Source organism: Protobothrops mucrosquamatus, unplaced genomic scaffold (genome assembly GCF_001527695.2).
Source record: "Protobothrops mucrosquamatus isolate PMUCROS unplaced genomic scaffold, P.Mucros_1.0 scaffold2282, whole genome shotgun sequence".
NCBI classification, from domain to species: Eukaryota; Metazoa; Chordata; class Lepidosauria; order Squamata; family Viperidae; genus Protobothrops; species Protobothrops mucrosquamatus.
In genome coordinates this window covers 126,706-140,189 of record NW_015388369.1, presented here as the reverse complement: position 1 = coordinate 140,189, position 13,484 = coordinate 126,706, and the positions used below count along the sequence as shown (strand labels likewise).

Below are 13,484 nucleotides of genomic sequence, written 5' to 3'. Positions count from 1 at the left end.
TGATCAGCATCTCAAGACCCCAAGCTTGATTTTACCTGCATAAGGACTTGTGCTCCAGTTCTCAGGTCCTCTGCTGAGATGCCTGTGTAGAAAGCCTTGATTTTTCTCTTGATCAGCCACTTGGTGTGGCCTTTGGAAGCAAGTCCCACTTCAGCATTCGCCGGTCTGCAGGGCCCCTGTCAGAAAGAAGCAGAGGAAGGAGTCACAACTACAGGAAGGCTGGAAGAAATGTGGAATTCTCTCTGAGCTTGGTGGCTTGCTTGCAGACATTTCATTACCCAGCTAGGTAACATCATCAGTGCTAGTAAGGAGTGGGGTTTGCAGGGAGGAGGAGGAGGAGGAGGAGGAGGAGGAGGAGGAGGAGGAGGAAGAAGAAGAAGAAGAAGAAGAAGAAGAAGAAGAAGAAGAAGAAGAAGAAGAAGAAGAAGAAGAAGAAGAAGAAGAAGAAGAAGAAGAAGAAGAAGAAGAAGAAGAAGAAGAAGAAGAAGAAGAAGAAGGAGAAGAAGGAGAAGAAGGAGGAGAAGGAGGAGGAGAAGAAGAAATAAAAGGACTGTGGGGTCTTTGGTGCTCTCTGAGCTTGGTGGTTTTCTTGCAGACATTTCATTACCCAGCTAGGTAACATCATCAGTGCTTGATATATTATTTTCTATTGAAATGTGATTTATGCAAAAAGCCAACATAGTGACCACAAACACACAACTGACCCCTATTATTTATGTATATAAGTAAATTTCAACTAAATTTCATGGTTTCAAAACCCAGTTTAGTTGTCAGAAAACAGCCAAGGCTTGTTAGGGGCTACTACCAAGCTCAGCATTTAATGTAAAGCTTAAGCTGAATGTGGTTTGAATTTGGTTTAGCGTTTTGCTTCAACCCATTAATTCTAGTCTGTAAACCACCAATTCAATCAGTAAGTTGTGACATAGGCAATAAGTAATTAAACAAACCATGGCTTGATACAATCTATGAACCCTGAGGAGTGAGGCCAAGGGCAAGAATCCATGTCTCATGGGCTTTGTTCATACAACATGCTTAAAAACATAGTCCAACATGCTAAGCTTGTTTAATAGTTACCCATGATAAGTTTAGCGGTGGCTTAGTAGGTTGTCTACTTTTTATTGACAAGAAAGAAGGCCACGTAATTCTGAAATTAAGCAAATTAGAGAAAGATATTTTTCTTCTACAAAAAGGCAGCTTTTAATTTCTATCGCCCTAGAAAAGGAAGAGTTCCACGCTTAGATTATTTTTCCTGCGAAACTAAGATTTATAAGCCCCTCTTAGCTACTTGATTTAAAAAAAAAAAAAAAAAAGCCCTTTGCTGGCCTAATTATGTAAAGGAATCGAATGTTTACCTACTGAAATTGTCCTTTCCAAGAAGGAAAGAAAAGAGAGATTGATTAATGGTGGAACATCTCCAGAGCAGAATGTCCTACCAAGATTGTGTTTGCTCTTCTCCGGAATTGTCTATTTTTATCCTGGCAATTAAACGGCAGGTGAAATCCAATCTAGCAGTCATTCATTCATTTATTCTTGCTTAATTAGCTGGGGATTGTTCCAGGAGAACAAATGTTGAAAGCCAAGTGCCAAGCGTTATCCACACTTCACATCAATCCCTGTGTGTTCCTCTTAACCTCTGCAGTAAACCTGGAAGCCAAAGGGAAGCACTTAGGGCTATGTATTTGATGATGTGGTAGAAGGACAGCTGTGTTAATCTATTGTTGCGCCAGATCTGAAGTTCTCATAGCACTTTCCCAGACAAACTTGGTTAAAAGGCACACATTTTCACAGCCGGATTCCTCTTGATTTTTGACATCTGAAGGTATAAATGCTGGAGGAGATGATTTAGTGTTGGCTAGCGAGCTGCCGTTTGGATAGCAAAGGATCTCGCTTGGAGGTAAGCCACCTGAAATGGACACCTGCCAGCCTTTAGAAGCTGCTTTGTGTTATTTAAAACCTGCTGGGCTGAAGGCTGCAGTTCCATTTCAGGTCCTTAGCAGAGGGAGCGTTGTGTCCCAGCTAAAGCTGAGGTTTCCTTTTCTTGTGAGTCAACATAGAGTTGGAGGAAAGCAAGGGCCATAACCCTTCCATCACGGGAGTCACTCGTTTGAGACTTCGTCGGTGTTGAGGTCCCTCTAGATTTCTCCAGATGAATTGGAAATACAGCTAAAAAAGGAGATGTTGTAGTGCTCTGTTTCTCTTATGATCTAGTGCAATCATCTTTAAGAATGGAGATGATTAAAATAGATGGATAGATGGCTAGATGGACAGACAGATCTGCTGATTACCTGTCAGATTGGGTAATGAAACATATGCAAGAAAGCACCAAGGACTTCTCATTTTAATTCTGAGCTACAAATATTCTCCTTTATGAGAGAGAGGGAGAGAGAGAGAGAGAGAGAGACAGAGACAGACAGACAGACAGACAGACAGAAAGAAAGAAAGAAATAGGTGGGTAGACAATGGAAATTAGGTAGATAAAGATAGCAGATGGCTGCAAGTTCTTAGTTACGTGGTAGGAACAAATACTCACGATCAACACATTCCCGCAGATCATCAAACTCAATTTTTTTGTAAAAGTGCCTACAAAATCGACCAGTGCTGGGCGGAAATTAGGAGGACCGGTCAGGACGAGGCATTGAGGCCTGAAGATAGAACAAGGAGACATCACTCCTTGACTATTTGCTCGGAACCAGCCCACTCCTAAGACTTCTGTGTGGCTACTGTTGGATTCCAGAAAGGGCAAAAGAAGGACAATCACAACAAGTGGCTATCAAAGGTGCACAAATGCCCAGGTTTTCGTGGCTAAAGGGCAGGGCAGAGGTCCATCAACCCCCCCTTTGCTCTTCCTTTGTCCTCCTTTGCGTAGTTGCATCCAAATTTATGTGTTACGATGGATGGGCAAATCATTCGCACAAAATGGACGGGGGGAAATGGCGTCTGGAATTTCTGCCAAGCACCAAGATTCTTGGAGGAGAAATCTGATTCCAGCCCCCTGCTCAAGCAGGAGAACCTATACCATCTCAGACAAGTGACTGTCTAGCCTCTTCTTAAAAATCTCCAGTGATGGAGCACCCACGATTTCTGGAGGCAAGCTGTTCCACTGGTTAATTAATCTAATTTGGCTCTACATGTTCATTGAACTGAAATTATTCTTTCCCTGCTGTTTTTTTCCTTGATGGCCCTATATCAATTTTGTCGTATTCCTAGGTCAAAATTCCAGATACCAGATTTCTTGTTCTTCTGAGAAGCCACATCAGAAAACTACATCAACTACGATGACCATGGCTGATCTCAGAAGCTAAGTAAAGTCAACTGGAGTTAGTATTTGGATGGGTGAGTCTCAGAAGTCTAATGCTGCTGGGAAACTTTTGCTGATCAGGGGAGATACACCTACATGGCACCTGGACGTCCCTCGGATAGAGTCTCCAACTGAAACCCAGTGGCTCACAAAACCTTACCTGTAATTTTTAATGTGGTCATCCACCTCATTGAGACTCACAGAATAATTTAGGGCCATGTTATAGGAACCAGCTTGAACAGAGGACCCCCAGTTTACACCTGGGGGAAAAAAAGACCAGTTACCTCAGTTCAGTTCATTGTTTTATTGAGCAGTATTTTAATTTGTAAAAAATAATAATATGAGCTACGTGCCAGGCTTCTTGTAGAGAACGTATCCGAGCAAGAACACCACAATCCCAATGGCAATGAGGGCAGCCCACCAGGTTAGCAGGAACATGATAACGACAGAAACGATGGCCCCAAACAGGGCTGCCCACTTGCTATAATACCTGAAGGAGGGTCTCCAACCTGAAAGGGGAAAAAAAATACTTGATATGAGATCATTCATAATGCACTTTTGAACAACTCTTCAAATACTGTAAATAGCAATAGCACTTAGACTTATATACCACTTCATAGCGCTTTAAACCCCTCTTTAAGCGGTTTACAGAGTTAGCATATCAACCCCCAACAATCGGGGTCCTCATTTTACCAACCTCGGAAGGATGGAAAGCTGAGTCAACTTTGAGCCAGTTATGGTATGAGGGAAGGACTTCAGAAGGTGGAGAAAGAATGATCAGATAAGAGAGGGCAGAGCCCTCAGCATCACAACAGGCAGAGAGAAAAAAAACTCAGGAAGGATCATCCCTGACTTTATGTTTCCTGGAAGGAAACTTCTGAAGTTCTCGAACCCAACTTGAGTGAGTTATCTTTGCTGCTAAGCCGTGTGACGAAAGCCCTTACCTGGTGAGTTGGTAATGGAGGCATGGAAACAGCTGAAATTGATGAGCGCATAGGAGCACAGAAAGAAGTTGGAGATGATGGGAGCGATAGCATTCAGTTCCGCTGCAGAGATGGTGGAAAGAGAAGTGGTGCATTTATTTGTGCATATTATTCAAAACACAGAAATTTGACAATAAAAAAAAACTGAGGGAGCTTAGCACAGAATTCCCAACTCGGGGCTACAGATGTGGTAGAATTTTATCTGTCTGCAATTTTAAGTTGACTGATTGACATTTCCTGGACTAATACGAACACTGGAACCTAGTTATTCCTTGGAATACCATGTAATAAGTTACATACATATCTCTTCTTTGGTTAGCAAAATCCCCCCAGAGCAAGACCAGATTCTTTGTGCAAAGACAATCTTTGCAAATCTTACCAATCAGAATGAAGCCCACCGCGATGAGGTACGTCAGCAGGTAACCCCTGATGGGTTCGTTATTTTTTCCATAGCCCTTTCCAAAAAAGCCAATGGCCGGGTAGAGTTCATCCTTACAAAGACACTGTCGGGAGAACAGAGCGACAGTTCATGCCAACTTCTCAAGTGCGCATGGATTCCCACAACAGTTAAGACTTTTTTGGAAGCCCTAAATCCACCCTGGCTGTCAACTGTCCAAAACTGCAACAATAAGCTTCCTAAAGGAGACACACATTCTAGAAATATTTATTTACAAAACTCCTGAGCAGAGCAATCTAGAATAGAATAGAATAGAATAGAATAGAATAGAATAGAATAGAATAGAATAGAATAGAATAGAAAATATGGAATGGAATAGAATGGAATAGAATAGAATAGAATAGAAAATATGGAATGGAATAGAATAGAATAGAATAGAATAGAATAGAATAGAATAGAATAGAATAGAATAGAATAGAGACTGGACTAGACTAGACTAGACTAGAATAGAGACTGGACTAGACTAGACTAGACTAGACTAGACTAGACTAGACTAGACTAGACTAGACTAGACTAGAATAGAATAGAATAGAATAGAATAGAATAGAATAGAATAGAATAGAGAAAGAATAGAATAGAATAGAATAGAATAGAGAAAGAATAGAATAGAATAGAATAGAATAGAATAGAATAGAATAGAATAGAATAGGAATAGAACGTTGGAGGTCTTCTATTCCAGCCCCCTGCTCAAGCAGGAGAACCTATGCCATCTCAGACAAGTGACTGTCTAGCCTCTTCTTAAAAATCTCTAGTGATGGAGCACCCACGATTTCTGGAGGCAAGCTGTTCCACTGGTTAATTAATCTAATTTGGCTCTACACGTTCATTGAACTGAAATTATTCTTTCCCTGCTGTTTTTTTCCTTGATGGCCCTATATCAATTTTGGCGTATGCCTAGGTCAAAATTCCAGATACCAGATTTCTTGTTCTTCTGAGAAGCCACATCAGAAAACTACATCAACTACGATGACCATGGCTGATCTCAGAAGCTAAGTAAAGTCAACTGGAGTTAGTATTTGGATGGGTGAGTCTCAGAAGTCTAATGCTGCTGGGAAAAAGAATCCCGTCAAATCCCTTCTGTACTGTTGCCAAGAACCCTCTTAGATGCAGTTATCATAGCGGCTCTTCTACACACCAAGAGGTGAGTTTGACTTGGAACCATTTCCACCTTTACTCTGGAAAACTTGGCTGCAATGACCAGACAGTTGTGTCCATCTTCTTCAAGTTCATGTCTCCCAAAGATGGAATTACACCTCCTATCATTATAGTCACCAAGACAAGGGCGAATAATTGAGGATGATAGGAACTTGGTGGCCCCATTCAACCCTTCCAGCTTTAGGGCTCTCTGGCCAAAATGGCAATCTGACACTGGACAAAGATGAGACAGTTTTATTGTCTTCTTTGAAAGATCAATAATGCATCTCACCTGGAACACTTTGGGGGCTGAGACGAGGCATGCCAAAGCCGAAGAGAGAGTGGCCCCAAAAATTCCAGCTGTGATGAGAGGGGCAAAGCCAGAAACCATGCTCATGGTCTACAGAACAAGCAAATGGTAGACAATTAGATCTGAAATGTGGATCTTGTATGCAGATAAAGACATAGAAGCTTCCCTCCCCCTATAATTGGAGAAGACAGAAAACAGTGCTTCAATAGCCTTGCATGTCCCTACTGACTAAGGTGGTTTATTCTGACTTCCTTCCATCAGCAAATACACTATCTGTCAACTCTACAATGTGCGTGGTTGCAGCCATTTTTCTTCTCATTCTAGGTTGCCACATAGAATGGAGGGAGGGAGGGGGGGTTGCCCAGGTGCTTCGCTAGTCAAAATAATCTTCTGTCCCATGGGAACCAAGGTCATCTACTGCTCCCGCAACCAGGGACTGGGCGTTATATAAAAAAGCCCGCCAAATGAATATATTGGGGAACATAATTGTTTGCATAGTTTTGTGTGTGGGACACTATATTTTGTAACTGGGTAATTGTTACTTGTGTAGTCAGACTGGGTTTCACTTTTGATCGTGCCGATACTTTGTAACTAATAAACATGTTCTTTGAGGAATTTCCAAGCCTCAGAGTTCTGCTTTATTTGCCTCTGTCTGTCGGAACCATGACACTACCTTTGTCTATAATTATACAGGTAGTCCTTGACTTACACTCTACAATTTACAGTTCTATACCTGATAATAATTGATGAGTCCATGTTGACAGCTATGGGTCTGTGTACACTCCGTGAAGTTCCATCCGTAGCCACAAGCAATGCCTTCACAACCCATGGAACCAGCGAGGACAGTATCATTAATGCTTCCAGAGGCATCACGGACAACACACGAACCTAGGAAGAACCATCAAGGTTAATTTCCTACTTCTTTTCCATTCTGTGTTTCCAATGGAGGCCCCTAACTCTTTTAGGAAGATCTCTGTAGGTTTGTGTATTGTGCTTTCACATCAGCCAGCACCGAAAATCCAAAGAGGCAGAAGACACCGGAAGAAATATTTGTTGGATTTCCCATCATCTTCTCTGATTGCTCTCTGCCCTTAGGCTGTGAAGCATTATTGGCTTTTTCAAAGACATTTGTAGAACCAAAACCTTGGGAGATCACAACACATGGGAGGGGAAGAGATGGGAGTTAGAATTTTCACATCACCAATAATTAGACAACATTGAACGCAAGACACAGTTGTGTGTGGTGCAACAACTGGATTGAAATGTAAAAGTCCACACTTGTTTCATCGTTTTGCTGGCTGAGGAATTCTGGGAGTTGAAGTCCACAAGTCATAAAGTGGCCAAGGTTGGGGACCCCTGGTCTAGAATTCAATCTGAAAATATCTGTGTGTCTAAACACTTCTAGATTTTGCTCATGTTTCCTCTTAGGAGCATAACCAAAGGGAGACCCCCCCTTATAGCCTTATCCCACCCTCTATCCCTGGCCCCATGTTGCCTGCTGGTGAGCTTAAAAAAATTACAAAAACTTTATGTGCTAAGTGGTGATGCTGAGTTCACCCCACACAAATTGTGTCCTAATGCATGTAGCTGTACCTATCTGTAAACATACCAATTGTAGCCGAAAGAACCAGATATGACACGGTTGTCCAAAAAATAGCCACGAGGGTTCCTTTAGGAATTGCCACAGCAGGATCCTGGCCAAGGGAAACAAATGACAATTTGACAACTCAGATTGATGGTTGGTCTGATATTAATTCTGGGGTTAATCCCTAATTAATCCACAGATTGCAAATCCTTGGCAGGATGCAGTCAGGTATAGTCATTAAGCAAATTAGCCTTAGTTCTCCTAAAATGAGACATCCCTAATTAATGAATGGGCTCCATTCATTCCTAGGAGACCCCCACCAGTTATGGTGGCAGGGGATACTTGACATTTTCTGAGCGTTTTCATGCAAACATTGAGGTGCACAGATGACACCAGTTACTCCAAGATGTCCCACCTGGCCAGGTACCCCTTCTCCTCCCTGTGGGCCCCGCCAACCCAGCCTACCTTCAAGTCACCTGAAATGTTGGCTCCTGCCAAGATGCCAGTGGCTGATGGGAAGAAGATGGAAAACAAACCAAAAAAGCTGCCATCAGGCCCTCGCCAATTGGGAACAAAGTTCTGAGCAAAAATGTTGGCTGGAGGAGAAAAAAAAATGGGGTGTCCAGGTTTATGATGCTTGAACTTAGGGAAGTGCAGAGAGGGAGAGGGGACAGCCAAATCCATGCAATCAAAGTCTTGCTTCTTGAACACAAAAAATGAAGGGGCACAGCTTCCACCATTTATTTGGGATTGCCCTCTTGAATTTTTTTTGACCCTCCCTATGTTGTGCCTGCTTGCACTCCTTTTAAAGGGATGTTTCTCAGCCATGGCTGGCACTGGAACTCTGGGAGGTGAGGTCCACATGTCTTCAAGTTGCTACGGTTGAGAAGTAAATGTGGACTTCAACTCACCTCGGTAGCTGAAAAATCCTTTGGCCTGCTTCTCCTCACTGGGTGGAATAACTGTCCCCACCAGGTAGTTGATGAACGAAATCATGATCACCACGAAAAAGAGAACTTGAGCCTTGCAAAACCAAGCAAACAATAGTTTGAAGAGTTTAGAAGATCAATCTTCCCAGATCTGGTCTCCTTTATATAGCCAAGTCCATCATGACCAGTTTAGATGGCAGCTGCCTTCCCCCGACTCAGTACTCCCTCTAGGTATTTGGACTACAACCCCCATCATGCCTAGCCTAAGTGACCGTGTAGATGTGTTTGATGAAAGCACTCGTTCTCCCCATCCACTTGAGGATTCTTCAGAAATGTTGGCCATCCCCTTCCAATGTGACAACTATTTTTTCCCCATCTTGATGATCTCTATTAATTTCTAAACTTCCATCCTCCTCAGCCAGCATGACAAAGGGGCTTTCTTATCTTGGGTTTACTTAAACTCAGGATTCCACAAAATGGAAAAGAGCTGGTGGGGAGAGGAAACAGATGCTCCAGTTTTGGGCATGGGAATTTTGTTCTAAAATTAGAATGGGTGAAAGTCTCCATCAATTGCTCTTCTGTTACCAATCTTTCTCCAATTTGTGAACATCTAGATGTTTGCCAGTTTTGGCCAATACAACTGAAGAGCATGAAAACTGAATCTGCAAATATTGCCCTCCACTGATTTTTGAAAAGCTTTCTGCAAGATCTCAGTTCAGACTTCTACTCGGAGTAAGCTCCTTCTCCCCAATTTGTAGCTGCAGCAGAAAAGAGAGACAGCAGGAGGTTCTAAAAGAGGTTGAACATCCCATCCCACTTTAGTGGAGTTGACCTTCCTCATCACTCAGTCATGATGGCCAAGAGTTATAAGATGTGTAAACTATGGAAAGACACAATAATTCCTCTTCCACCTTCCCCATTTCCCACAATAACACACTTACCTTGGCTTCCCACTCCATCCCTGCCAAGGATACCCCAAGCAGTACTGTCACAGTGACAACCCCAATGATGCGGATGTCATTGGTAGGGTCCACCATGCTTGAGTGATATTCCTTTGAAGAGAAAAATCCCACCCTCAGTCACCTGCCAATCTCCTGGATCAATGGAAACATGCCCCAATCAAGCAAAGCAAGCATCTCTCCATGCCGCCCTTCCCACCAGTTCCTCTCACTGTGGGTCACATCGTACCTGCAAAAGATCGCGCACTGTTTCTGCAAAGCCCACGGTATGCATGGCCACGGCCACGGCATTGGCAAAAGCGAAGATGAGACCGATGGAGCCACCCAACTCTGGCCCAAGGCTTCTCGAAATGAGGAAGTAAGTCCCCCCTAAGAGAGGGGAACAGTACAATCCACACAGTCACTTTTCAAATGTATTTATTTAGTGTGTGGCATCTACAGAGGTCATGCAACCACCGATATGCAAGACCAAAGTTCTTGCCCTCTGGAACATCATATCCCCTGACGTTTCACAAGAGCCTTAAGATCTGGCTCTGCCAGATGGCTTGGAGACTCAACGGGGGTAGCTTCACATTGGAGATGGGTGAGTAATTAAAATTTAATCTCACCTCCCCACCCCTTACCCTGATGTATCTGGCTCCCTCCTTTCCCCATCTGTTGTCACTAGTTCCCTCAATGGAAGAGTGGATGCTAAAAGGTGATGGAGTTAGCAGAGAGGAAAAAGCTGACTGTTTTAAATAACAGAACAGCAGAGTTGGAAGGAAGCCTGGGGATCTTCTAGTCCAACCCCCTGCTCAAGCAGGAGACCCTATACCAATCTGGACAAATGGCTGTCCAATCATTTCTTGAAAACCTCCAGTGATGGAGCACCCACAACTTCTGGAGGCAAGCCGTTCTACTGATTTATTGTTCTATCCGGAAATCTCTCCTTATTTCTAGGCTGAATCTCTCTTTGATAAGCTTAGAATCAACTCAAGGACAGAACAGCAGAGTTGGAAGGAAACTTGGAGGTCTTCAACCCCCTGCCCAAGTAAGAGATCCTATGCCAGCAGCAAAGTGGACCAGGGACTGGTTCGGTGGAGAAAGGTTTTTCCGTGGACCGGAGGGGGCGTGGTTTTACGTGCTGCCTGCATCCCACAGATGGAGGCTTCACTTGTCTGCACGGCCTGGTTGCTGGCATGCCATGGACCGGTTCTGGTCCACAGACCGGGGCTTGGGGAGCTGTGCCCTATTCCATTCTGAATGTTCCACCACTGGAAGTTCTTAAGAAGAGCCTATCTAGCGTTGTTTCTAATTGGAAACCACTATTGGATTATTATCTTTTTGCTCAAACCTGAACAAATGAATTTGTGATTTATGTTTTGATAATTAGAATGATTTTTTTAAATTATAGAAATGGCTTAAAATGTCGTGAAATGTCAGGCAAAAAGTCGAGGTTGTAATTTTTGGGGGGGGGGGCGGATATTTTACTGCCCTGAAGTCAGAAGTTACTACTTTTTTTCCCCTCTTTCCCTCAGTTCTCTAACTTTTGTTTCTTTTTATCTTACAATGAAACTTAATAAAAATCTATCTTAAAAGAGTGGGGTGGTTCAAATATCTGGGAGTATATATTCTATGCACACCCCGATGGTTTCGCTTGCTCTTTGGCTGTTGAGTAAGTGGCTACCTGATTTGACTTTGCCGTTGGTGGAGATGGCAGAAATGGATAATCCTGTGATGGTGGTCACGGTCACAGACATTAAAATGATCACCCATGTCAGCGCTGCAAAATGAAAAGAAGTTATTCCGGTTATCAACGGAGGTACTCCAGCTTCCTCTTAGGCAGAAGTCCCCAAACTTAGCAAATTTAAGACTCGTGGACTTCGTCTCCCAGAATTCCCCAGCCAGCCATGCCTAGCAGGAAATGAATTTGACAGGACTTACCGATGCCTGCTTGCGCAGTGATCCAAGGGAGCCGGAGGTACAGGATCACACCCCAGATGTTAAGCATGCAACGAATCTAAAAGGCAGAAGCAGCAACCGATAATTGGGAAAGACCACAGAAGGAAGGCCTTCAAAAGAAAGGCAGTTCGCTTGTGCCTCTCTGTGGCTCTATTTTGTGGTTTTTCCTTTCTTTTTGGAAAATGATTGCGGTACGAATATTCTTAACGTTTATACAAATGAATGCGATATTTCTCCACTGTGTTGTCGTGTGTCTTTGGTTGTTTGGGCACTTGAGATCCATTCTGCAGCAGGAGGTTTACGGCTTTAAGAAATGGTAAATGTTGTGGCTTTGGAGATTTAAGCCTAACCTGTACCCCTGCTTTAGGCCTGTTAAAATTATATAATGAGAATTAGCAAGATTGCTGATCAGTACATGAACATGTTGTCTTTTAGAGGAGACCAAGTTGGTCCAGGGTGGTGGAAACAACAGCCCAGATTTTGAGATGGTTGGAAAGCATCCGGTGAGTTTTATCTAAGTCTGTGAAAGCTACTCACCATCACCCCTTTGACCCACCCAAATCGGACGGGCTCTCCTTGATTCTTCTCTTTCTCCTTAGCAGCCTCTTCTTCCGCCGCTCCTTCTGAGAAGCTGTTGCTTCTGTGGGCTTCGTATCTCGGTGGGTACCGGTGGCTATTTTCTTGCTGGAAAAACATACGGACAGAGAGAATGGTTTCTAAGGGGGAAGGATATTAGGTTGATAGAACTTTGGAGAATGTGAGGGTGCCACGCATCAGGAACGATAGGATAATTATCTCGATGTTTCTGCCTTGGAGGACTTCACTCTGAAACAGAAAGAGCACAAGAGCAGGCTCAGGAGGAGACTGAAGATTGGTAGCTTCAACTTTAGGAAGGCAACGGCCAAGCAGAGCTTCCACGGGGAAGAGACAACAGCAGCAGCCGTGATCATAAAGGATATCAAAGAAGTGGAAGGGAGGGAAGGGAAGGATGAAGAAGGGGAGGGAAGAGAGGATGAAGAAGGGGAGGGAAGGATGAAGGAGAGGAGAGGACGAAGAAAGAAAAAGGATGAAGAATGGAAGGGAAAAGAAGGGGAAGGAAGGATGAAGAAGGGGAGGGAAGGAGAGGAGGAAGAAGGGGAGGGAAGGATGAAGGAGAAGAAAGGATGAAGAAAGAAAAGGATGAAGAATGGAAAGGAAAAGAAGGGGAAGGAAGGATGAAGAAGGGGAGGGAAGGATGAAGGAGAGGAGAAGATGAAGGAGAGGAGAGGATGAAGAATGGAAGGGAAAAGAAGGGGAAGGAAGGATGAAGAAGGGGAGGGAAGAGAGGATGAAGAAGGGGAGGGAAGGATGAAAGAGAGGAGAGGATGAAGAAAGAAAAGGATGAAGAATGGAAGGGAAAAGAAGGGGAAGGAAGGATGAAGAAAGGGAGGGAAGAGAGGATGCAGAAGGGGAGGGAAGGATGAAGGAGAGGAGAGGTTGAAGAAAGAAAAAGATGAAGAACGGAAGGGAAAAGAAAGGAAGAGAAGGGAAAGAGAGGAGAGGAGAGAGGGGAGGAGAGGGAAGGGGAAGGGGAGATGAAGGCTCTGGATTAGTTGGAATATACCTTAAGAAAGGAGTGCAGATCTGCAAGTGTTGGTCTTGGCTTCTTAATTTCACTAGAGATCTTGGTGTTGGCATAGTTTTCATAGTTGGGCACAACATCAACGGTGTTATAGCCAAAGGTCTGCATGTAGAAGGTGCTGTTATGGGTACAGTGGCTGCTTTGGGTGATGTCGTAGGGAGCAGCACCCGTTGGGCTGTAGCGGTTGGCCCCAGTGCCCTCAGGGCCGATCAGGGTGCTAATGGTGAAGCGGCCATTCAGACAGCCGTGGTCTTCTCCTTCGGTCCC

At 43.8% G+C, this 13,484-nt stretch overlaps 1 protein-coding gene across 1 annotated transcript in view; it reads right to left on the bottom strand.

The window, feature by feature from the left end:
* SLC12A3 (solute carrier family 12 member 3) overlaps positions 1-13,376 on the bottom strand; it is a 21,113-nt gene extending 7,737 nt beyond the window's left edge. Inside the window, exons 1-17 of the mRNA XM_015824558.1 lie at positions 13,200-13,376; positions 12,134-12,280; positions 11,579-11,654; positions 11,322-11,417; positions 9,885-10,024; positions 9,638-9,748; positions 8,679-8,790; positions 8,233-8,363; positions 7,792-7,876; positions 6,916-7,070; positions 6,165-6,272; positions 4,661-4,784; positions 4,243-4,344; positions 3,652-3,807; positions 3,459-3,558; positions 2,531-2,642; positions 36-176 (exon numbers count right to left, since the gene is read on the bottom strand). Of these exons, the coding sequence (XP_015680044.1) occupies positions 36-176; positions 2,531-2,642; positions 3,459-3,558; positions 3,652-3,807; positions 4,243-4,344; positions 4,661-4,784; positions 6,165-6,272; positions 6,916-7,070; positions 7,792-7,876; positions 8,233-8,363; positions 8,679-8,790; positions 9,638-9,748; positions 9,885-10,024; positions 11,322-11,417; positions 11,579-11,654; positions 12,134-12,280; positions 13,200-13,325 (2,022 nt within the window). The 5' untranslated portion in view covers positions 13,326-13,376. The remainder of the gene's footprint in view (positions 1-35; positions 177-2,530; positions 2,643-3,458; positions 3,559-3,651; positions 3,808-4,242; positions 4,345-4,660; positions 4,785-6,164; positions 6,273-6,915; positions 7,071-7,791; positions 7,877-8,232; positions 8,364-8,678; positions 8,791-9,637; positions 9,749-9,884; positions 10,025-11,321; positions 11,418-11,578; positions 11,655-12,133; positions 12,281-13,199) is intronic.
* Positions 13,377-13,484: the final 108 nt, after the last annotated feature.